Source organism: Leptonychotes weddellii, chromosome 14 (genome assembly GCF_054177405.1).
Source record: "Leptonychotes weddellii isolate Sample4059 chromosome 14, ASM5417740v2, whole genome shotgun sequence".
Classification (NCBI taxonomy): Eukaryota; Metazoa; Chordata; class Mammalia; order Carnivora; family Phocidae; genus Leptonychotes; species Leptonychotes weddellii.
In genome coordinates, this window is record NC_138382.1 from 75,420,907 (window position 1) to 75,444,467 (window position 23,561).

The 23,561-nt window shown below is 56.8% G+C and overlaps 1 protein-coding gene across 2 annotated transcripts in view; it reads left to right on the forward strand.

Moving 5' to 3' along the window:
- ASS1 (argininosuccinate synthase 1) overlaps positions 1 to 23,561 on the forward strand; it is a 50,621-nt gene that overhangs the window by 5,539 nt on the left and 21,521 nt on the right. For both annotated transcript variants that reach the window (XR_014140199.1, XM_081803764.1), the window contains exons 3-10: positions 1,768 to 1,877; positions 3,831 to 3,899; positions 7,364 to 7,552; positions 12,078 to 12,134; positions 14,266 to 14,340; positions 17,590 to 17,660; positions 18,204 to 18,234; positions 23,403 to 23,493. Coding sequence is in view for 1 of the 2 variants with exons in the window: in XM_081803764.1 (XP_081659890.1) it covers positions 1,773 to 1,877; positions 3,831 to 3,899; positions 7,364 to 7,552; positions 12,078 to 12,134; positions 14,266 to 14,340; positions 17,590 to 17,660; positions 18,204 to 18,234; positions 23,403 to 23,493 (688 nt within the window). In the remaining variant the exon portion in view is untranslated. The remainder of the gene's footprint in view (positions 1 to 1,767; positions 1,878 to 3,830; positions 3,900 to 7,363; positions 7,553 to 12,077; positions 12,135 to 14,265; positions 14,341 to 17,589; positions 17,661 to 18,203; positions 18,235 to 23,402; positions 23,494 to 23,561) is intronic.

The following is a 23,561-nucleotide window of genomic DNA, read 5'->3' on the forward strand; positions in this document are numbered from 1 at the left end:
TGCCTCCCTCCCTCTTTCCTCCCTCCCTCCATTTTTGGTGGCCTGTTGCCTGGCTGCAGTTGCCATGGGCACCATCTCCTGGCCCCGGGGTCAGGGTCTGCTGAGTCACCAGCAAACCAGGTGGCCGGGGACAGGGCCTGGCAGGTGGTCGAATGCCCAGTGGAGGCAAAAGTCATATACATCCAACCGAAACACCCCCTCCAACCTCGCTGTTCCCTTCTGTGTCCAAAAGGCCACAGGGGTGTGAGCCTTGGGGCCGGCAGGTGGGTGGGCCTGTGAGCTGCATCTGCACAGCGGACGTGTGTTCTAGGCACGTCGGGCTCTGTCCAGGCTCTGCACACAGGGTGGAGTGACCAGGACAGCACCTCTCTGGACCTCCAGGCACGGGGGAGGTTTTCCGTACACAGGTAGCCATGGTGGGGTGCCCCTTCTGGGCTCCATGGCTCTGTGGAGGGGTGTCCACGGCTTTTCTCAAGAGTATCTAATAAGGACCCTGACCTTGGTCAGACTCTGGTGCAAATGCTCTCACCAGACACAGGCGTCCCCCCTGTAAATGCAGGATGCTGGGGCCATGTCCAGGGATGCTGGGACCAGATGGCCTCATTCCACATCTGGTCCCGCTGCCTGCTGACCATCTGACCTCAAGCACGTGCCTGCACCTCTGTGACCCTCGCTTTCCTCTTTAGCAAAGGGGGCACAATGATGGCATTGACTCTCAGGGCCACGGGGAGAGTGCTGCGGGAGGCAGGGCGAGCCCCAACACAGCCCGAGGGTTCAGGGAGAGCCTTCTGGAAGAAGGAACAGCAGCTGCAAAGGCAAGAAGATAGGAGCCCCTGGTGCCTCAGTGTAGCTGAGGAGACAGATAGGGTGGGACACACCCGTCCCTGCTGCAGAGGGACAGATCTATGATCTATACCTCCAGGAAGGACCTCCCTCTGCCTGTTCCTTCCTTCTCTGGGACTCAGTGTCTGCATCTGCGCCCCGGAACAGTTGGTCACTGAGGTGCTCTGGGTCTCTCGTTTACCCTCCCAGAGGGGCTTGCATTTGAAAAGAGTCTAAAGTCCCAGTGCGGGAGGGTTTGGTGGGGCCCCCAGTGGGAGAGGTACATGGAGGCAGGAGCGCTGCACCCCAGCATCCTATTCTGCCTACAGCTGGGAGGCAGCACTGCATGCTGGGAAGAGCCCTGGCATGTGCTCTGTGACCTTGAGCAGGCTGCTCACCTGTCTGAGCCCCAGTCTCTGTCTCCCCAGGGGGCACGACAGCAGCTACTTCATGGGGTCATGGTTGGGGTGCAGGGCGAGCTACACGAGGCCCCCAGGACTATGCCTGGCACACTCCGAGCGGCCCCACCCATGTCTGCCGAGCATCCTGGCCTCGTCCTAACAGCTCAGCCTCATGTGCTTTCTCTAGCTGGTGGGGGATTGGCTCCAAGACATGCTTTCCACCCCACTGGGTGCCCCCCCCACCCCGTCAGCCCCAAGCTACTGTCAGTATTCCCAGGACCCTGCATGTGTGGGGTGCGTGCGTGCCGTGGTGAGGTCGGTCCCCCAGGGGTGGGGGTGGAGAGGGTGAGGCTGCGGGAAGGACCAGCTCCTCGGCTGGCCTTGATGACAGGTGAACATCTTGTTCCCAACCCTCCAGCGGCAGCTCGTCCAGGGGATGAGGCTGCCCAAGGCCAAGGTGGGGGCTGTTTGCAGGGGCTGGCGGGTTGGGATGGGCTGACTCTGTGTCACTGTCCTTCCTCACCACCCCCCCCCACCCCCCCAGATAAGATGTCCAGCAAAGGCTCCGTGGTTCTGGCCTACAGTGGCGGCCTGGACACCTCCTGCATTCTCGTGTGGCTGAAGGAACAAGGCTATGACGTCATTGCCTACCTGGTAAGGAGGTGCTCAGTGTGTCTGTCTTTCTACCTGTTTGTCCTGCTGACCATGTGCTCACTGTCACTCGCCTGGGCCCAGCGTCCCCTCCCTAAGCCTGCCCTGAACTGTAGGCACATACTTGTCATTCTGCCTAAGCCTGCCCTGAACTGTAGGCACATACTTGTCATTCTGCCTCCCTTTCCTCATCTGTAAAATGAACATCCGTGGTGTACCCCAGGTCTGGGGTGTCCCCAGAGCACAGAGGAGGCCAGCTCTCTGTGGGTGCCCGAGGGGGTGGGGAGGAATGCCAGAAAGGAGCTTGGTGGTGCGACTCAGCCAGACTGCCTGCAAGGGACCATGGGCCTGCTGAAGGCCATGGCAAGCACACACTCTTCCCATTTCCGGAAGTCCCCTGTCAGCCCCCAGTAATTCTGCAAAGATTACAGAATCCTGAAGCGGCTGAGCTAGCAAAGCTGCTAGAGACCACCTAGTCCTAGGGTAGGTTATGTGTGATGCCACTCCCCCATGCTGGGTCCAGCAGGCATCCCTGATCAATCCGGCTCCATTTCTAATGAACTGGACGTTGCTTCTGAATCCTTCTCCATGTATTCAGGACTCTTTTGAGTGCAAATTCTAAAAATCTAACCTATACCAGTTCAAGCAAAACAAACCAAAAAACAAGATAGTTCTTGGCTTGTGTAACTGAGAAATCTGGGCTTTGACAGCTTCAGGCAAGGCTGGATCCAGGTGCATATCCAGATCTGCTTCTGCCTCTATTTGGCTTCATTCTTGGCCTCTCCACAGGGCAGGCAAGGCTCACGTCATCGTAGCCTGGCTCTCCCAGAGAAAGGAGGGCTTCCTGCAGAGGCTCTGATGGGAGGGCCCAAGGGGCACTCTCATTGCCCGAGCCACTGCCTGCCACACATTGGTTACTATGGCTGTGTCATGAAGGGTTCTGATCATCTGGGCTTGGATCCTGGGCTTGTCCCTACAATGAGCAGGAGACATGATTTATTCCCCTCCCTTCCTATGGCAAGAGGGCCCAGAGGAAGTGAGGATGCTGCTCTGCAGAGACCAAAGTTCAGCTGTTGCCAGCATTGATTGGTTTGCAGTTAAAGTCCATATCACCTCATAGTGCCCAGTCCCCTTGTCCCTCAGGTAGGGGAGAGTGAGGCCCAGGGAGGGGAAGCACCTCGCTCACAGCCCCCTGGCAGGTGAGAGTCTCAGCTTTGGGGGCATCCAAGGACCCCAGGGTGTGTGTGGGTCCTGCCGATGGCAGCATAGTGGGGCGGTCCAGAAGCCCGGCTACCACTATGCAGATTTTAAAACTGAGTGACCTCAGAAAAAACCTGCAGCTGGGCTCTGAGAAGATTCCAGAATCTGGTGAGCAGAATGCAGGGTCGAAATCTGGGCAGCAGGCCAGAGTGCGGCCAGCAGAAAACACGCTGGTGTCTGCAGAGGGGGCTGTCAGAGAAGTCGGACTCCAACAGCAGGGATGGCCTCCTGCCCGCCCAGATGCCTTGGGATGGTCAAGTTGCTGTGCTCAGCTGCAGAAATCCCCCGGGGGTTGCCACACTTTCTGACACAGCAACCTCAGTACTGGCTTTGGGGGAGTTTTCAGGAAGAGATAGATGGGTTTAAGGGAAGCCCGAGACCTTCAAGGCAATAACAGCAAATGCCGGGTCCCAGCAGCCCAGTGAACAGGGCCAGGCCCCTCTAGTGTTCCGACCCTTAGGAACTGCTTCCCAGCACATCCAGGCAGGGCCAAGTGTCAGCTCCTGGAAGCAGTCCATCTTCTCCGGACCCTGCTTTGTGCCTTTCTCTTCCTAACTGTGACCTTGGCCCCCCAAATGGAAAGCACCTCCGTTTGAGGGGTGCTGTAGAGAGCTCTTGCCCAGGGGGGCTGAAATTCTTCCCCCACTCTCCTTTATGCCACTGGGCTGATGAGGCCTCTCTGCTTCTGCTTCTCAGGCCAACATCGGCCAGAAGGAAGACTTTGAGGAAGCCAGGAAGAAGGCACTGAAGCTCGGGGCCAAAAAGGTACCAAGTGGAGGCAGGGTTTGGGGCTGGGAGTGGGGTTCTGACATGTGGGGGCAGCAGTGGGCATTGCTGTCTCAGAGTTCCTTGTCGTCTACATCCCTTCCAGTTGGTCCTCTTGCTTCCAAGAGTATGAGATCGATTCCTTCTGTTTCCAGGCATGTGGGCACCATCATCTCCCTGCCTTCCCTAGGCACTCTTCCCTGCCCCACCACCTGCTCATCCATCTTCCTCCTCCACATCCATCCATCCACCTATCCATCCCTCTTTTATCCCTCTACTCATCCACTCACTCATCCATCCCTCCACCCAACTATCATCCATCCATCCATCCATCCACTCATCCATCCATCCAACCATCAACTCTCCATCCAACCATCCTTTCATCCATCCTTCAGCCAGGTGGATGCCCTGCCCATTCCTCTTTTATCTCTGTCCATCCTTCCAACCATTCAGCAGAATCAGAAAGTTCCAGTTGAATTCAGTGCATTGACTGAGCATCTAATCATGTGGCGGGCAGGCCCTCTGCTGGGTGCAGAGCCCAGATGGTGAACAGAGCCAACGTGGTCCCTTCTCACATAGGCTCACAGTATAAAGTCTGAGCTGCTCCCATGGGGACGTCCGTGGCACCCTCGCCCCTTCACTTGGGCAAATGGGCAGGGGGACATAACAGGGATGTTGTGAAAGGCCACCAGCCCACCTGCTTGCTCAGAACTGGTCCCCTCTGCAGGGCACTTCTGTGGGGTTCTCAGAACCTAAAAAGGAGCCTGGCACATAGTAGTACCTTAAAATGAATGAATGAATGAGTCCCACATCCCATCACTGGCCATGCGCCCAACACTGGATATCCCTCCTTGGTCAGGAGTCCGCTGAGTCTCAGAGAGGAGAGGAGTTGTCTGAGCAGGAGCCCAGAAAGTGCAGTAAGAACATTTGAGTGTTGAAAATGAGTTGGGCTTTCACATCAGTTGGGCTTTCGTGTAAAGATTTGGCCTTAGTTCATTACCCTAGATCAGATTCTTAACCTTGTCCTCTCAGGCTCCCATATACGTTTATGTATTTGTTTGGAATTGAAATTTCTTGCCCATACCTTCAGGGTATAGTCCCCATTGCTTTTCTTTTAATTTTCCTTTTCTTTCGTTCTTTGCTTCATTTTTAAAAAATTTTTAAATTTTATTTTAAAATAATTATGGACTCACAGGGAGTTGCAAAAATAATACAAAGAATCCTGTGACCCCTTTACACTTTTGAAAATTACTGAGTGCCCCATAGAGTTTTGTGGATTACGTCTATTGATATCATCATAGTATAAATAAAAGCTGAAATTTTTAAAATATTAACCCATTTTAAAAGAATAATATTAATATTATTAGAATTAAAAGAATAATATTGAACACATTATATGTTAACATAAAATGTTGACATTTTTACCTCAGAAAAGTAACTATTTCCAAAACAAGAATTTTTGGTAAAAGTAGCATTGTGTTACATTTTTCTAAATCTCTTAATGTCTGGTTTAACAGAAGACAGATGGATTCTTGTAGCTGTGTCTCCATTTTGTGATGTGTTGTTCTGGTTTGCATGTGGAAAAAATACGGCCTCATGAATGTAACACTGGAAGAGAGAGGAATATTTTTTTTTTTAAAGATTTATTTGAGAGAGAGAGAGAGCATGGGTGCGTGAGTGAGGGGGGAGGGGAAGAGGGAGAAGAAGAGAGAGAATCTCAAGCAGACTCCTCACTGAGCACAGAGCCCAACATGGGGCTTGATCCCAGAACCCTGAGATCATGACCTGAGTCGAAACCAAAAGTCAGACACTCAGCTGACTGAGCCACCCAGGTGCTCCAAGTGAGGAATATTTTAATAGCCTTTTCAGAGAGTTGGGGATATTCTTGGATACTGCATCAAAAGTCAACAAGGGGTAGTTTCTTAAAGATTAGTGCAATGGGGAAACTGAAACTGTACAATGAATTTTTCATGCATTAAAATCCTCTGGTCCATCTTGCACTTTGGGTGGATTTTTTCACCATGCAAGATTGTGTGACATCATGCGTTGGTCTTTTGAAAGCTATTGTTTAATTGAGTTATGCAGATCTCCCAAATGTTGCTATGTTTCATTATAAAATATCAGAACTTCACATTTGTCGGTCTTGCCACTACTCACAGAAATATTAGGAAGCTGACAGAGGCAAGTTGTCCATAATTCTGATTTTAACTGGAAAGCCCTAATTTTATCATTGGCAACAAGTACTCAGTCTTCCCTGAAGTGACAAGGTCACTTCATTTTTGTGAAACCGTTGGCCAAACGCTCAAGTCTGAAAGACCATAATTTGTCAGTCATTCTTTCAAGTAAAAACGATGTTCTATGAAAAAAGTGGCTAGTTCAGCTTGTAACTCGCTTTGGAATGCAACAGAAGTGTTTCGTGTGTATTTCTCCTTCTGTGCTCGAGATGCAACAAAGTCATCATTTTTATGGCTTCAAGACAGCTTCTTCTCGGGTGAAATTGTCACTGTAGAAGGGAGACGTTAGGAACACAGCGGCCGTCTCTGCCCTGATTTGTGCTGAGCAGCCAGCCCCTGTACCCATCATTGCTTTTGCAAATTCGGTGTGAATGTCAACCTGGTGAAAAAGGCAAATAACACCTTAGGATCACTATAAAAAGTCGTTTTGCTCAGTCTCCCTGAAGGGGTCTTGAGGATGTCCAGAGGTCTACATTTTGAGAACCATTCCTCTAGATCAGGGCTTCTCAATTTTGGCACTATTGGCATGTGGCTGGCTGTCCTGAGCAATGTGGGATGTTTAGCAGCATCCCTGGCCTTTACCCATGAGACACCAGAATCCCTCTCCCCCAACCCACCAGTTGTGACAACCAAAAATATCTCCAGATATTGCCACTACTCTGGGAGACAAAATCATCCCCGGTTGAGAGCTTTGTGGATTACCGTCTACTATCGACTGCTCTAGATCTTAGGTGATAAGTTTCCTCTCCAGGGCGCCTGGGTGGCTCAGTTGGTTAAGCGACTGCCTTCGGCTCAGGTCATGATCCTGGAGTCCCGGGATCGAGTCCCGCATCGGGCTCCCTGCTCGGCAGGGAGTCTGCTTCTGCCTCTGACCCTCCCCCCTCTCATGTGCTCGCTCTCTCTCATTCTTTCTCTCTCAAATAAATAAATAAAACCTTTAAAAAAAAAAAAAAAAAGTTTCCTCTCCAGCCCAGAATGCTGTGCTGGGAGGGACTTAAGAACCACATCCAGTCTCAGCTAGATGGAGATCAGGATTGATTAGCCATGTCTGCTATGAGTGCAGGAGGGGACTAATGGTACTGTATGCTAGCACTGATTGAAGATGTCTACTACAGGATCCATTAGTAGTGTCTGCTGTAGATGCAGGCCATCGGAGGCCCCTGGGGCTCTGTCCTCTGGCTGGGCCCCGTCCTTGCCAAGCCTCCCTCCCATGGGCTCCTCTCCCTGTAGGTGTTCATTGAGGACGTCAGCAAGGAGTTTGTGGAGGAGTTCATCTGGCCCGCCATCCAGTCCAGCGCACTGTACGAGGACCGCTACCTCCTGGGCACCTCTCTGGCCAGGCCCTGCATCGCCCGCAAACAAGTGGAGATTGCCCAGCGGGAGGGAGCCAAGTATGTGTCTCACGGCGCGACGGGAAAGGTGAGGCAACAGATGGATGGTGCTGGGGAGAGCAGGGCAGGGGAGGAGAGGGCAGGGGAACCTGCCAAGGGGACTCAGGCAGCCGGGCGGCCCACAGCCCTTGAGCAGGTGCATGCTTTGCCCCCCGGAGAGTCAGGCATGCAGCGGCCACTGCCAGTCCGGTCTGAGCAGGAGGAACAAGAGCCGTAGGAGCGGGAATCCGGGAGTGGTAACGGCTGTGTGCTGTGGGTTCCGTGGGCGGGTTCTGCCTCCAGTGGGAGCGGGTTGCTCAGGGACATCCGCCACCGGGCCAGGTCACAGAGCACAGGAGGTTACCATGCGATGTAGTGGAAAGGGTCGGAAACCCCGAGTTAGCAAAGAGGGGTTGATCCCAGCTGTGTGGCCCTTGGGGAGGCCCTTCCCCTCCACCAGCCTCGGGTTCTTCATTTGCAAAAACAGGGGAGGGGGCAGGGGGAGCCCTGTCTTAACGTGCAGGCCTACCACACCCCAGCACCACACAGGGGGCGGCTCCAGCCAGGGAGATGGGTTGTCTCCCAGTTCTGGGGCCCAGGTGTGGGCAGGGCCACGCACCCTCTGAAGGGGCTAGGAAGGCTCATTCCGGGCCTCTCCGGGCTTCTGTAGGGACAGCTCTGCCCTTGTAGATGCGACGCTCTGGTGTTCCACAAGCACATGGCTGTCTTCGCCCTGTGTATCGTCCCTCTTCTGCCCTCTGGTTCTGTGTCCAAATTCCTCCCTTTTATAAGAACACCAGTGATATGGGGATTAGCGCCCACTCTAGTGACCTCAACCTAACTCCATCACCTCTATAAAGACCCTATTTCCAAATAAGGCCACATTCTCAGGTACTGGGAGCTGGGGCTTCAACTTCTCTTCTGTGGGGGACACAACTCAACCCGTGATACACGCCCAACTTCCGGCCCCTGAGTGGATGGTGCAGTTTGGGAGCAATGAGTAAGATAATTGCATAAGTTCTTGGCAGGGGCCTGGCATGCAGGGAATGATTCACTTGAGACTGGAGGGGAGTGCCCTATTCATCTGATGATCAGACCTATACTGGGGGCTCCTGTGGGCAGAAGAAGGTCAATGAGAACAAATGTGAGTGCAGAATAAAGAAGCTTCCCAGCCATCTCATCTGCCTGTATTGAAATGGGCTGAGCAGTGAGCTCCCTATTCCAGGAGATGTTTAAGCTGAGGCCAGATCAGGATTCTGGAAGGGCTCCTGCCCGGAGAGGGTCCCTCCAGTGGTAGCCCCAGGACTGAGGATAGGTGGCATTCAGGGCTTGTGGAGTGAACGTGTGCATGTGGTGGGTCTGGCCCTGGCTTGGGAGATTCAAGGGTCTGGGGAGACAGACCCCCCAACACTAGCCCCACTGAAGCCGAGAGTAGCCCCCTGCAGTTGTGTGCACTGCTCCATTTGGCCACAAGAGGGCACCAGAGGCTTGGATTTGAGGCCTTGGGTTGCTTACCCTCAAGAAAAGCATCTGGAAAGGCCACCACCCCCCAGGCTCCTCTGGTCCCTACCAGGGTCCGCAGGACTGGGGTTCTGAAAAGAACACCCTTTCCGGAGCTTCTGTGGCCTCCAAGACTAGAGGTTGGAAGGCCGTGGGAGGGGAGGGGTACAGTGCTACCCTGGATCTCCATCTCTTCTGGGGTTGATGGGCAAGGCTTAGTCCCGTGCCTTAGTTTCCCCTATTTACAGAAACTGGGGAAGCCCCCCAACGTCTCTGAAGACAATTTCCTAGAACTGAGGGGTGTGAATAGGGAGAACCAGGCAGGCCTGGGGCGGGGTCCAGAGAAATGCTGTTTGAGGCAGGAAGGTGGGGGGAGAGGGGCCGGTGGCCTGCCGTGGCTTGTGGCCTGGTGGGCTGGGGGCGGGCGTCCGTGACTTTACATTTCAGGAGGTGGACTTCCAGAGCAAGGGCGGGAGGCTTGTGGTCCCGGATGGAAGAACCCAGGTCGGTGGGGTCGGACTGGCAAGCCCAGAGAGATACCAGAGGACCACTTCGTAGTTTTCTGCAAGGGGGTCACGGTGCAGAGGAAGCTGGGCCATTAGCAGACTGCAGGGGCTCCCCCCACTGATATGAAGATTCCAGCGTGGCCAGTCCTGAGGCTGTGGCCATGTGGAAACAGCCACTGGGCTCTCCCAGCTACTGGCTCCTGAGTCACCGATGGGGGCAACCAGGGCCCAGGGGCCCTTGTTCCAGCCTCCCAGAGGTTGCATTCATGCGTGTGTTCATTCATTCACTCCCTGCATATTTATCCAGCACTGGCCCTCCTCCATGCATGGGCTCGCTGGTACAGGATGGGCTAGGGGAGACACCCAGGGACTTAGGAGCCCTGACCCAGCAGGGAGTGGGCCACGGTGGGGGGCAAGAGTTAGCCAGTGACACCAAAGGGGAAGAGCACCCCAGGCCGCAGGAACAGCCCTTGCAAAGGCCTGGAGATGGGAGGCAGCATCCCTCCCAGGGCCCAACTGGGCAGCACCTGCTACAGAGCTCGAGCTGGGGTCCACCCTCCATGCCCCGCCCTGTTCCCTCCCTACCAGAGAGCTGTGCAGAAGCTGGGGTGGCCCTTCCAGGGCCTCCTCCCCCCAGTTTTGGAAGAAGGGCCTGGAAATATGAGCCAGACTCTGGCAGGGGTATGGGGAGCAGTTTTGTAAATGGCGCCATCTGTATGGCTGGCCCAGGAACAGATGGGCAGACCACCCCCCACCCCAGCCCCTCCGGTCCCCGTGGGCACTGCACCCACACTTACACACGCCTGCACGTGGATCAGCACGTGGACACACATGATGTGGAGGATAGCTATCCCCCCCTCTCCTGCTCCGGGGAGCTGCCCTGGTTGCAGAGGGTCCTGGGGTGAGGGGGAGGAAGGACTGGACCCACCGTGGCTCTTAATCTGGGACAGAGTTTGAACCAAGGGAGGCCGTTTGGCTTCTGGGAGGGTCTCTGACTCTGGAACAGATGGGTGTCCCCATGTGGGTCTGAGTGGGCAGACACCAGCCCAGCAGGCCTGTAGGGGAACATGAGGCCATGGGGAAAACTCACCAGGATAGGCAATACCATGTGCTTTACAAATCTAAAATGGATCTACCATTTATTGTAGCTGCTCCAGGAAGTGGGCTAGCCACAGGGTCCTTGGGCACGTTTACCGGCTGTGCCTCAGTTTCCCCACCTGTAGGTGGGGATAATAGTAGAACCTGCTTCTGGGGGCTGCTGTCAGCTGTAAGGCTTCAATGAGTTTAAGTCTGGGGCTCAGACCGGTCACCTGAATATGAGCTCTTAGGACAGAAATGTCTGTTGGCTGTGTGACCCCGGGCAAGCGACATCACTTCTCTGAGCCTCGCTTTCATCGTCAGCGAAGCAGGGGGAAATACCCCACTGGCCCCAGGTGGCTCACCCCTGAGACCGCGAGCGCACAGTGGGTGCTCACGACAGGACTGGGTCGGCGGGCGAGTGGGGTGGTGGATTTGGCGCAGCTCATGGCCCCGAGAGGCATGGGACGGGGGGCAGCCTCAGCCCCCGGGCTCCTGGCTCCGCCACCCAGAGGGGCCGAGACCTGCATTTCCGCACCACCTGACGAGACTCTGGAAAATAACATGTCATTCCCGCCGCCGCCTCGCTGGGCCCATTCAGTTTTCACAGTAGGCGGAAGGTCCCTCTGTTATTTCCACAGCTTAAGCGCCCCCTCCGGGGGCCGAGCTGATGGGAAGCAGGCGGGTCGCTGGCAGCCACCGGGTCTGCGGCCCCCTCTCCCTCCTCCGTGTCGTCTGTGCGCCGGGGGGTCAGACGAGTCTCCATTGCACAGCGGACGACGCGGGCGCAGAGAGGCTGGGCATCCCTCGCGGGCTGGTGGGGGCCGGGGGCCCTTGACTAGTCCCTTCTGTTGGCACCTCGGTTTCCCATCTGTACAGAGCGGAGCCGAGGAGCAAAGGGCCTTCAGTGGCCCACCCATTCCCTGCCAAGTGGCGATTGTAGATGGGGAAACTGAGGCTCACCGAGGCGACGGGCTTCCCAATTTTATGGATATGAGGAGTCCAAGCACCATGGAGCCCGAGCCCCGGACTCGATCCGTGGATTGGGGCGGATGAGGCCAGACAGGGAGGAAAACTGGAGGAAGAGGCCGAGGTGTGGGCAGCCGGGGGCTGCCTAGAGAAGGACCGGGATCTCGGCAGGGCCAGACCCCCGGCCTCGCACACGCGTGAGCGCCCCCCAAAGTGTGCACATACGTGACAAGACGGGTGCGTGCCCTGCCATGTCCCCAAACGTGTGCGTCCCCGTCCTGCCGCATGCCCACCCATACGCGTGCACACGCCCCCCACGCGCCCCCTCGCGCACATCACACAGCACGGCGCGCACAGAAGTCGTGGCGTTCGCCGCCGGGCACGCGAGCATCCTGTCCCGCACACACCCGAGCACCCAGGCCGCCCGGCTCCTCCAGGCAGGTGGTCAGCAGTCGTGAGGCGCTGCTCCTGTCCCCCGCCCCTGTTCTACGGCTCCTGACCACCCCCTGTTCCTTGTTTCAGGGAAATGACCAGGTCCGGTTTGAGCTCACCTGCTACTCACTGGCCCCTCAGATTAAGGTAAGATGCTGCCCTCCCCTCGGGGTGGGTGCTGGGAACTAAGGTCCCTGGGTAGGGGGAGGGCAGGGTATGGAGTTCTGGGAGTTTCCACGGGCAGGGACAGAGTGCACCTGAGTCTCCCGGTGGGTGGTGCCCCTCTTGCTCGTGGAGAGACCGTGGGCTCATGCCAGATGCAGGGCACAGCACTCTCTCTGACCATTAGCCCTTCCCAGAGGTGCTGCCAGGGGCCTGGGTAGACAGGGGCGTGGGACAGAAAGACGTGGCCGCCCTTTGGCCACTGTCCTCGGCGTTCCCAGGTCTGGCTTCTTGGGTGCAGGCTGGGACATTGCTGCACTATTTCTGGGGTGCTCATGGCCCACCCAACCCTGGTCGGGGCCACCCAGCTAAGGCCCTGGCTCTGCTCTGGCTGCCTGAGCCCCAGCATCCTGGAGCCCTTTCCTGGGATGGGAATCACCAGGATCTGGGGGAATCAGCCACCCCTGTCCGTGGCCTGTCACCCAGGCGTGACAGCCCACATCACAACTGTCCAGCCGGCCACAGCCACCCCTGCCCCCTGCAGCCTGGCCTTGGCCCTGGGCTTGTGTCCCTCTGTCTGTCCATCCACTCCTTCCTTCCTTCCTTCATTCGGTATGCACCAGGTGCCCATTCAGTGCAGGCCCTGGGCCAGGCTCCAGGCATACAGAGCTGTAGTGTGTAACCAATGTGAGCCCTATGGGTGATTTAGATTTTTCTAGTGGCCCTGTTAAAACAAACAAACAAAAAAACGAGATAAAAAGCAACAGGTGACATTATTTTAATATATATTTTACGGAACCCTGTGTACCCAAATGGTATCATTCAGCCTGTCATGGATGCGAAAACCTTCCTCATGAGATGTGTTCCATCCTTTGTACGAAGTCTTTGAGATCCGTGTGTGCCTTGCCACGGCAGCCCATCTCAGTTGGCACCAGCCACGTCTCAGGCCTCGGGACCCATAGGTGGCTTCTGGCCGCCGGACTAGACAGCACCAGCCTAGGTCTGAGCTCCTTAGAGGTCACCTGGGGCTCAGGCTGCAGAAGATGTGCCTCCTCCTAAGCTCTGACAGGGCCCTCAGGGGGTTCCTTTTTTCTTTCTTTTTTTTTAAGTGGAAAATCTTCCTCTGTCCCTTTAACTGGCCAGCAGCTGCTTGCTGGGTGGGGGTGGCCTGGAGGTGACGAGCTCTAATGATCCATTCTGACCCCAAACACTGAGCAGCTAAGAAGCCCTCTCCCAGTGGCTGCTAGCTGGCCCGCTGCAGGCTGGTGGCCACGGGGGCTTTCTCCTGACCCCCACTCTCTAGGTTCCCACAGTAGCTTGGGGGGCCAGGTGTCCGGTTTCTGAATCTTTGTCCGCAGAGGCCGAGCCAAGGGAGCAGGGGTGAGGGCCACAGCTGGTCTCTGGGAGCTCCCAGGGCCAGGCCTGCTCCAGGGGCTGCTCATTCTAAGGCGGGGGCCCCGGGAGAGCTTACCCACAGAGGCAGGGCCCCGCTGGCTCCAGGGCTGGGTGGGGGCTCTTCCTGGGGACGTGCTTTCCACCTCCAGGCTGATGGAGCCCTTGTGAAACGAGCTCAGTCCCCCCAGTCAGGCTCCGACTCCCCTCCCTTCCCCACACAGAGCAGCTCTGGGGATCAGGAGGGAGGAAAGCAAGAGAAATGCGTTGAGAGCACTGTCTGTTGTCTCTGGGCCCCACTGTCCTGGAGCAGGGCCCGGCTGGGCGTCTGCAGCAACGTGAATCCTCCCTGAGTCACCAGGGGGTAGGGGCGGGTGTGCTAGCCCTCTGCTAGCAAGAAATATGAGGCCTGTCTAGGTCGAACCCTCAAGTCTCAGAGAGACTGAAGCCTTGAAGGGCAGGAACCCAACCAGGGGACATGCCATGGAGCCCAGGCCTCTACACAGCCACCCCCAGTGTAGCAGGTCCTGTCCTTCCCCTGCCTGATGGGGCACCTCTGCCCACCCAATGTGAACTGTGTCCTCTCTGGGGAGGATGCAACAGGAGACTCCAGGTGAGCAGTGGGAGTCCCGGGCCCCTTAACAGGGGCCAGCTCTGCATCGGAAGGGCCAGCAGAAGCCAAGATCCGGGCTCTCCCGCATCTGACTCCTTGCTCCACGCCCAGGTCATCGCCCCCTGGAGGATGCCCGAGTTCTACAACCGGTTCCAGGGCCGCAATGATCTGATGGAGTATGCAAAGGTATGGCTGAGTCTCCCCTAACACCCCCAGCCCTTGCCTACTGCCCCCTGGGGGCATATCCCTCTGGAGGGGCTGACCTGGACCAGCAGCACCAGGCTGGGGCTGATCCCCATTCCGGGGGGGCGGTAGGGGAGAGGACCAAATCTCTGCCCCAGCTGACCCCCCCCCCAGGTGGCACCTGTCCCCAGGGGGCTGGCCCCACAGAGGTGCGGTCACTGCTTGGGCTGGGCATCTCCACGAGAGTCCTCAGTCTGCCTCCCATTCTCCTGCCACCTCTGTGGGAGGTGTGAGGGAGGTGCTCTCTGGCCCAAAATTACCTGGCTGCTCATTGTCCCCGGTGCTTTGCCAGGAGCAGGTAGGCGCTCCGAGGGGCAGTGGCAGACAAAGGCTTTTGTCGAGCCAGCCCTTTTGAAGTACAAGTTGCAATAAAACATATTAGAAGTTTTGCATCAAGATCCTTAGCCTCTCCCCGGGGTACCTTTCTTTTTAGCGACTCGATGGCAGCCCTTGACAAACAGCCTCAATCAATCAGACGGGGGGAAAAGCAACTCGGTGCACACACCAGAAAATTGCTCGGGTTTTAAATAGCAGTCACTGGGGCTGGCTGTGAGCTCTTCCAGCAGCCAAGGTGCCGCGTGGTAGGGGACACGGCAGGGACACAGCTTTGCCCCTGCCGCCAGCATCCCATTAAGACCTGGAGGGCTCAGAGGAAAGATCTCCTGTACCATCTGTTGTTTTATTATTAAGAGGGGAGTTTACAAGAGCAAGCCCATATGTTGCCAAACAAATTGTCAAATAGCAGAGCTATTAAGAGAACCGAGGTTGACGAGGCTTCCCACCCCCCTTCGTCTCCTCAATACAGAATATGGAGCACGTTTCATCTTTAAGTATAATGAATTGGAACCCCCCCACCCCGTCTCCATTCTCACGACTGTGGTCCTGGTTCAAGAGAAGGCCAGGGTGACCCGTGCCTTGCCCTTCATTTCCGTTAAGCCCCAAACAAAAGCGACTCCTGGTTTTCCCAACAAAGATGAATTTCAGGAGTGTTGTTGGCCCTCCTTCCCAGATTTGGGGGAAGAAGCCCCTTCACGGAGCTTCTATCCCCAGTAACCTTGGAACAGGAAAGCTCCACGAGGAAAGGAGTCTGGGGGACCCCAGGCCTCAGAGCCTCCCTGGGCGGCTGGTATCTGCATTGAGCTCCGGGGAATCTGAGCACATTCGAGGAGGGAGGCCGCGTTTCTGCACCCAGGAAATGACCAGAATAACTGAGCAGCAACCGGGCTTTGTCCAAAATGCAGAGCCAGGCAGCTGATTCAGACAAGACAAAAATCAATGGTGCTTTGAAAACCCCCTGTTTTCAAGACCTGTAAGTTGCCAAGGCCAAAAGGTGCGGTAGGAGACCCACAAACACACATTCACTCCACTTTCCGCACCCACCCCAGCCATCATCCGTCGTTAGCATCTCACCGTAATCAATTTCTTTTAAAAGGCCAGTGTACAAGGTAGGGGGCTGGAAAGCAGGGTGGTCGCCTGTGTACTTGTGGAAGGTGGTTTTGTTTTCTGTCCTCAGTTGCAGTGAGAGTTTCTTGGGGGGCCAGGGGGATAAAAATCTCTTTGGTCAAGGGACTGCTATTTTTGGCATATGTGTGTGTCTCTCCCTGCTGAGGAGGGGCTGCCCATCCTTGTCCTCCAGCCTTCCCCCCCTTTCTCCTCTCCTTGTTCCCACCACGACCACGGAGACCAGTGGGAAAGAAGGCAAAAGTGTTTCCAAACCCCTCCCCAAAACAAAGGCTGCAGGGAACCCATCTGCCGGCTCTCTCGGCCCCCAGCCGGGGGGGGGATGGTGGCGGGGTTCCTGCTCCTGCAGGGGGTCCTGGTCCTCACACCTGGCCCCCTCTACCTGGAGGGAGCCCAAGGGCAGCATGTACATTTGATGCTTGGCAACTCTGGGGGGAGGCGAGTGGCCCCCCCAACATTGAGCACCCTCTAAATGAGGTGTTCCTGTTTGCCCATGTGGTTTAAAATGAAGAGTATGCAAATCCTAGAATAGATATGGACTGTCTTTTAAAGCAATTCCCCTGGTAAAACTTAAAAAAAAACAGCTGGAAGGTTTTATCTTCATTTATTTTGAAATTTTAAGGTGGTAATAAAGAAAACCTGGAGGAGGCTGGACTCCTCCCGTAGTGGGACGGAGTGCAGATCAGGGTAACCCCATCGGGGCAGACGGGGTGATGCTGGTGGGGGCTACAGGGACCGGGGCTGGCCAGGTTCTAGGACCACGGGGAGGGGGGGCAAGGTGCTAAAAGGGGCTTGGGAAGCAAAGTGTCGGGTCTCACTGCCTCACAGGGGCCTGGCTGGGCCACTTAGCTGCTTCTGTGCCCCATAAGCGAGGGGAGGGGAAAGCAGAATGTAATGTGTGTGTTGGATTCCAACCAGGTGTCAAGCCACGGCAGCGTGGGGTGGCTAAGGGGTCAGCCTTGTCCTTAATCCAAAAGGCTGAGTGAGGTGGGCCTTCAGAGTGATCGCCAACAGCCTTCAGACCCAGGGTCTCGGTTGGGATGAGTTTTCTCCTTCAACAATGGAAGCATTTGGGAGACAAGACATAATTAGAACCACTAGGAGAGGATAGAGGGGGGTACGGGATGTACCCGGGATGCTCTTTAGAGGGTTGCAGAGTGATGTGCATGGTGATTGTGCCAGGCAGGGGGAGAGGGGTGGCTCCCAGAACGTGTCAGGTGGATACCATAAACAGGTGCCAGGAGCTAGAAGCCCCTCCCCCGGGGCAACATTAAGTACCGGGTGGGCGCAGATGCCTTGGTTGAGATCTACAGTGGAAGTCTGGACCCTTGCTGCCCCCAGCTTATAGGGTTGCAGAGGGGGGTCAGCAAGTGGGAAGCCTCTGGCACACTGCTTGGCACGTTCTAGTGCTTCAGGGCCTGTGAAGTACAGATTTGGAGAATCTTCTGGAAGGAACCCCAAGGTCAGTATCCACCCCATGCCATCTCAGACACACAATCTTGTAGTTTCTGCATGGGCATGTCCAGTAATGGAGTCCTCACTCATTCCCCAGGCAGCCGGGGGTGTGGGGAGAGGAAGGACGCCAGGGGGGTGGGGGGGCGGTCTTGACTGCATGAGGACCAGAGTTTGGGGACGTGCACAGCCTTGTAAGAAAACCAAGGCAGCTGGGCCTGACCCTCAGGCCAACTTCAAGCTGCCTCACGCAGGCCCCATGTCACTTCTCACCCACAGCAACACGGAATCCCCATCCCGGTCACCCCCAAGAACCCGTGGAGCATGGACGAGAACCTCATGCACATCAGGTAAGCAAGACGTCCCACCTGTGTGCTGCCCTGTCCCACCTCCGGGAGCATCTGCCTCCGCAGAGCAGATGTAGTAGCCTTGGTGGCGGTCCCCTCCCCCACCCCTCACCCAGCCACTGCTCGCTCGCTGCAGGGCTCCCAGGGGGCAGGGGGTGAGATAATAGGCACCTGGGCTTGGCTGGGTATCCGGGAGGGCTTCTCATAGGAAGTGACATTTGAGATATAAACTTCAAGGATGAGGAGGGACTGACTGGCCGAGGTGCAGGGGGCAGAATGTTTAAAGCAGGGAGAACAGCATGTGTGAAGTCCCCCCCAGATGTGAAGCCCGGGGGCTGTGCCCCAGAAGATGGAGGGTAATGTCCCAGGCTCTTTCTTGCAAACTGCAGCTCCCACAGCCAACTGTGGTGGGCCCAGAATGTTCCAGACGGGGTTGGCAGCAGCTGCTTGGGCAGAGAAAGAAGGGAAGACCAGACTCGTGTTGGGGGGGAGGGTGTCTCTCTGCCCCTCCCCACCTGATCCCCTGTCCTCCCTCTCCCCCTGCAGCTACGAGGCTGGAATCCTGGAGAACCCCAAGGTAATCCGCCCCACCCCCCCAGTCTCCTGTGAACCGGCTGCCCGTCTTTGGTGGTAGCTACTCCGTGCCGATGCTGTCTGATGTGATTGTAGCCTAATTTGAAATTTCACGGGGGCCGGGTGTGGGCCTGGGGCTGAGCCCTGCCTGCGTCCCGATCCTCCCCACCGGGCCCCCCTCCGCCTGCCTACTCCATGCTGCTGCATTTTGAGACCCCCCCCCCGCCCCCACCGCACTCTTTTTCTAATTGCCGCTGGGATGAATAGGGGAAGGAAATATTTCAGGGCAGCATGGAGAGAGTGTGTGATTGTAAGACAATAAAGAAGCAATTAGGCAGATGAGACACTTGTGGGAGGGCCCAGCCTGTGCCCACCAGCTCTCAGGCCGATGCTGCCGCAATGGGGTGGGGTGGGGGGGTGGCACAAATTAGAGCCTCAGGACCCATTTGTCTGGGTTTGTGCTCCACACCCGCCCGAGGCAGGCCGCCCTGATCCCCTGTCCCCAGCCTCCAAGACTGGCCAGGCTGGGCCTCGGCCCTGTTTGAAGTTTAGGATTTCTCTCCCTGGGGGGTTTCTCTTTGTATCTCCCCCTGCCACCGTGGGAGATGGGGGGTGAGGGGGTGCGGCAGGACGAAATCTATCCTGGGAAGAGAAAAATCTCTTTGTCCCTGAGGGAATGTGTCTCCATTCCCTGGCTCGGCTGGTTTGGGGGTGGGGTGGGCTGCTTGTCTGACGTTAGGGAAGAAGTGTGCTGTTGGGGAGGGGGGTGTGCTTGGGCAGCTGGGCCTGGGGGATCCAAGAAGGCCAGCTGGAGGGGAGGATGCCCTGGTGGTGTTGGTGAGGCTGGGAGAGCTGGAGCCCTGCCCGGGGGTCCTGGGATGGCTCCCGGAGGGACCCGGCTTCCCAGTCAGTGTTGGTGATAATAGAACAACTACCAGCCACTGGTTCTGGGACCAGGCCTCGGTTTAGCATTTTCTTGGCCTACTTTCCTTGGCTCCTGGCAGTATGCGTCCTCATTTTATGGGCGAGGAAACCAAGAAACCAAGGCCCAGAGAAGTGACTCACCCCCAGGGCACCCCATATCTCTCTGGGGAGCTGGCCCTCCTGCCTCTGTGGTTTTGCCCCCTGCCCACCCCCACCCACACTCCACTCTGCCCCACCGTGTCACTCAAGAGAGCCCGCACCCTTGCCCCCTGGGGGCTGATGGCCCCATGGGGCTGCTGCCTGCTGGCCACAGGTTTTTCCAGTTCATGCTCTACTGACCCCACGACACTCAGGCCAGCCACCCCTAATTAGCCAGTCAGTCAGCACCAAGGGGGGCGGGCGAGGCTGAGCCTGGCAGACGCAGAGCTGTGCACGGGCAGGCTGTCCCCTCTACCCCCCCTCCAAACAGCCTGTAGAACTCTCACCAGAACTAGGGGAGCAGAGGCACGGCCCCTGGGGCAGTGGTGGGGATATAGATGGCTCTGTGACCCCCAGGCAGGTCCTTTCCCTCCGGCCTCCTGGCTCATGAGGGCAGTGGATGGATGCGTCAGTGCTAAAGAGTGTCTTTTTAAGGATTCTGCCACCGATCAAGGTGGGAAGGTTGATGCATCAGTCACCCCGAGATAAGAAACAGGGGTCTGCGTCCTGACGCTGCCACTTATTGCTGTGCACTCTTGGGCAAGTTACCCAACCTCTGAGCCTTTGATTCCTCATGCACACAGTGGGAAACCACAGCACCTCCCTTCTGAAGCATAGAAAGCTCTTGGCCTATCCCTACACCTCAATCTTGGATGGAGCCAGGGGTCCCTCTCTCCCTCCTCAGGCAGGCTAAGATTGTTTGGGGAGGAAGGGGCCAAGATCCTCCCAGGACCCCTCCCTTCTGGCCAGGAAGGCTGGGCTGGGCTGGGTGTGAGAGAGAGGAAACCTCATTCCCACTGAGAAGTGGGGGGTGAGGCTGAGGAACCCAGGGTCTGGCTTTCTGGGCCTGCCCTCCTTTGTCAGGGGGCTCCCCCAGGCTAAACTCCAGGACCCTCCCTTGCATCCCGGGACTCCCCCTGCATGGTGGGCATCGTCCTCCGGATCCCCGGGATAAGGAGACAGTCGCTAGGGGCCCGGTGCTACCCTCCAGGCAGAGAGAGCTCCTGCGCCCACCCCACCCCACCCCCCTGCCGCCCTGGCCCCCTTGGGAGGAGATGGGGAGACAGAGCTTAAGGGAACCGGCGCCCCCTCCCCCTCTCCAAAAAAAGCCCCGAGACCTGCCGAAGGGAGGGTCTGAAGGCAGATGGTGGAGCCATTTTCTGCCTCCGTGAGGGCTGATTGAAGGGCAATGAGGCAGCTAATGCGAAGAAAGATAGAAATTTACTTGCTTTAACTTCATAGGGCACACAGTGAAAGAGTTCATTCAGTCGCCGGCCCGCCATATCTGATGGATGAATAAACCATTTGCAGCATCGATCATGCCTCTACATCATGGTTTAGTTCATGGGCCATTTGCTTCCAATTTCTCCTTCTCGGCCCTGTTTCATGCTTTCTTTCGTCCTCTCCCCCCCCCACCCCCCACTTTCTCTCTCTCTTTTTTTCTTCCCTCTCTTCCCTCCCCCCAGCCCCCCCCCCAGATGACATTGGAAGTGAGCCCTCCCGCTGGGATGGATAAATAGATGGTATTGATACTCAGCAACAAACTATTTGTCATTTGAACTGGGCTTTTAGGAGGGAGAGTAAAAAGAAGGCAGGCGCCCAGCCACCTCGGAATGCAAAGCAAATGTCACTTTATTTCTATTTAGTTATTTTATTTAATGGGCGCTGTCAGGGTGTCGGAAACCACACCAGCTGCCTCTGGCTTGCACCGTGGAGTGCGGATCGCCCGCCCTGCGCGTCTGCCCACCTCCTCTCTCCTCCCAAGGGCAAGCCATCTCATCCTCCGTTTGGGGCTTCGTGGAGAAGGGTGGCGGGAGAAGGTCAGGCAGCGCAGGTGGAGGTGGGAGGAAGGAGCCGTGGGTGAGGGAGTGGGGACTCTCAGCGCTGGAACCCTGCTTTGAGTTCATCCTGCGCTGGGGGCCGGTAAGGCCCCCCCACCCCGGCAGGCGGGGAAAGGGGCCGTGGAGTCACGTTGGACACCCAGAGGCCCAAACCCTGGTTCACTTTGCCTTTTGGCCAAGGATGGTTGGTCATCGGGCCTGTCTGTGCCCAAGGAATACAGTGGTTGGCAGGACCCAGCCGGGCCTGGGGAGCCGGGCATTTCTCCAAAACCACCTGAAACCCGTCCCCATCGTTAATGATGCTGACTGTCTCTGGCCAAAGCCCTTGCGCTGAGCAGCCCGCAGATTTCTAGAGCAGCTGGGAAACAGCAGGGGGTGATGGAAAGAGCACAGAACAGGGAGTCCAGAGTGCCCACACAGTGGGGCTCCCACACTGCTGGGGACAGGCAACATGGTTTGGTCAAGCCACTTCTTTGGCCTTGGTTTTCCATCTGGTCCGTGGAGGCTTTGGGCGTAGGGTCCCTAAGGACCCTCTCCCTGTTTGAGTCTGTCTTTGAGGCCAGTTCTAGGTCCTTATTCACACCCCAAAAATGAAACAGATGAAGGGATGCTGCTGGTCCCACGTCACACAGCACTCTGGAGGTGCCGGGTCCACCACAGGCCCGTCTGAGCTCAGGAGTAGAGCTATAGTAGGACCAACCATCACCCTTGCCCAGGGCTGAGGGGTGCCTAGGGGTGCGAGAACTAGGATGGCTGGTCACCCGGACATAGAGCCAACAAACAAAGTGACCACAGGTGAGGGATCCAAGGCACTTCTGCAAGCCACCTCTCCTGGGGGCGGGGGGGGGGGCCCTTCTGGGAGGCAGGCACCACCAGGAGTCCGTTCCAGCTGTAGTCCCCACCTGCAGAGCAGGTTACGGCTCGCACCCGTCTTCCCTGGCATTTTCTTGGGTAATGTTCATGTCCAGTAAAAACCATAAAAACCATCTATATGCTTAAGGCGTAAGAAAGTCAAAGGCAGGTATCCTTTCCCCATTTTGCAGGTGAGGAAAACAGGCCCAAGGAAGCAAGGCAACTTGGCCAAGGCCCCGCAGCTGGGGAATTTGACTTCCTGGCTTGGAGGATATTTTCCACCACTCTAAAATCCAGCACATATCTATGGCCGGCCTCGGGGTTTCCTGCCCTGTGCCGGGTCCCGGCCCACACAGAACTCACGGTGGAGAATGGGGGAGTCACTCCCCCTCAACCTGTATTTCTTCATCTATAGATAGGGTGACAGCACTTGACCTTCTTACCAAACAGGGCTGCTGAGAACCCAAAAGAAGCTGCAGATGGAAAGTGACACGTGAATGTCCACAGGGTCTCGAAAGCAAAGATTTAAGAATGGCATGTCCTGCGGTATCCCAGGTGGAAACAGCTGGGCCCCGAGGTGCCCACAGGAGAGACTGGAGCAGTCAGGCCGAGAGGCCCCCCCCTTTTCCCCTGGGTGGCCAGGGTCCGAGCGCAGCTGGGGGGTGGCGGGGAGCCCAGGGCCTTGGGCTTTGGGAGCCAGGAGGGACTTTGGAGAGCCCCAGGCAGCCAGTGGCCCCCTCTGCCCGCTGCATCAAGACGAGAGGCCCATTTTCCAACACGCCCAAGGAAAAATATACATAAAGGTTGATGTGTTTTCAAATGGGTTTTTGCTTTGCTCTTCTCTTTTCTCCCCGTGAGTATTAACCTCGAGGACCCCGGGGACGGCTCGGCTCGCCAGAGCACCTGCTGGGGTCACGCGCAGTCATTAGCTTTGCGGTCAGTGCAGAATAAACCCCATTTCTCCGCGCCTGGGAGAGCGAGCACCCGCTCCCGGGAAGCCCGCTCCTGCCTCGCTCCTCCAAACTCACACTTTTCTTGCCTGACTTGTTCCTCTGCTGCTATTCTACCTCCAGCTGTGGGGGCGTCGAAGAAAAAGATGAGATCAAGTTGAGGGGAAAAATTGTCTGATTTCTCGAGCCCTTTGTTTCCCAGGCCCCTGGCAAGCGAGGCCAGCTCCGGGCTGGGGGCTGGGAGGCCCACGGGTCTGTGCCAGGTGGCGGCAGGTGCCACAGGCCCCTGGTTCTGGGGAAGGGGTGCAGATCTCTGCGGGCGGTGGGGCACAGGGTGTGTGGGGACTGGCGGGGTATGGCTTGGCTCTGGACACCCCATCCTCCAACTTCTTTCTGTCTTTTGTCAGAACCAAGCGCCTCCGGGCCTCTACACGAAGACCCAGGACCCCGCCAAAGCCCCCAACAGCCCTGACATCCTTGAGATCGAGTTCAAGAAAGGTAGGTGCCCACCTGTCAGAACTCGAGGGAGTGGGCTCTTGGGGCCCTGGCTCCTCTCCCCTCTGTCT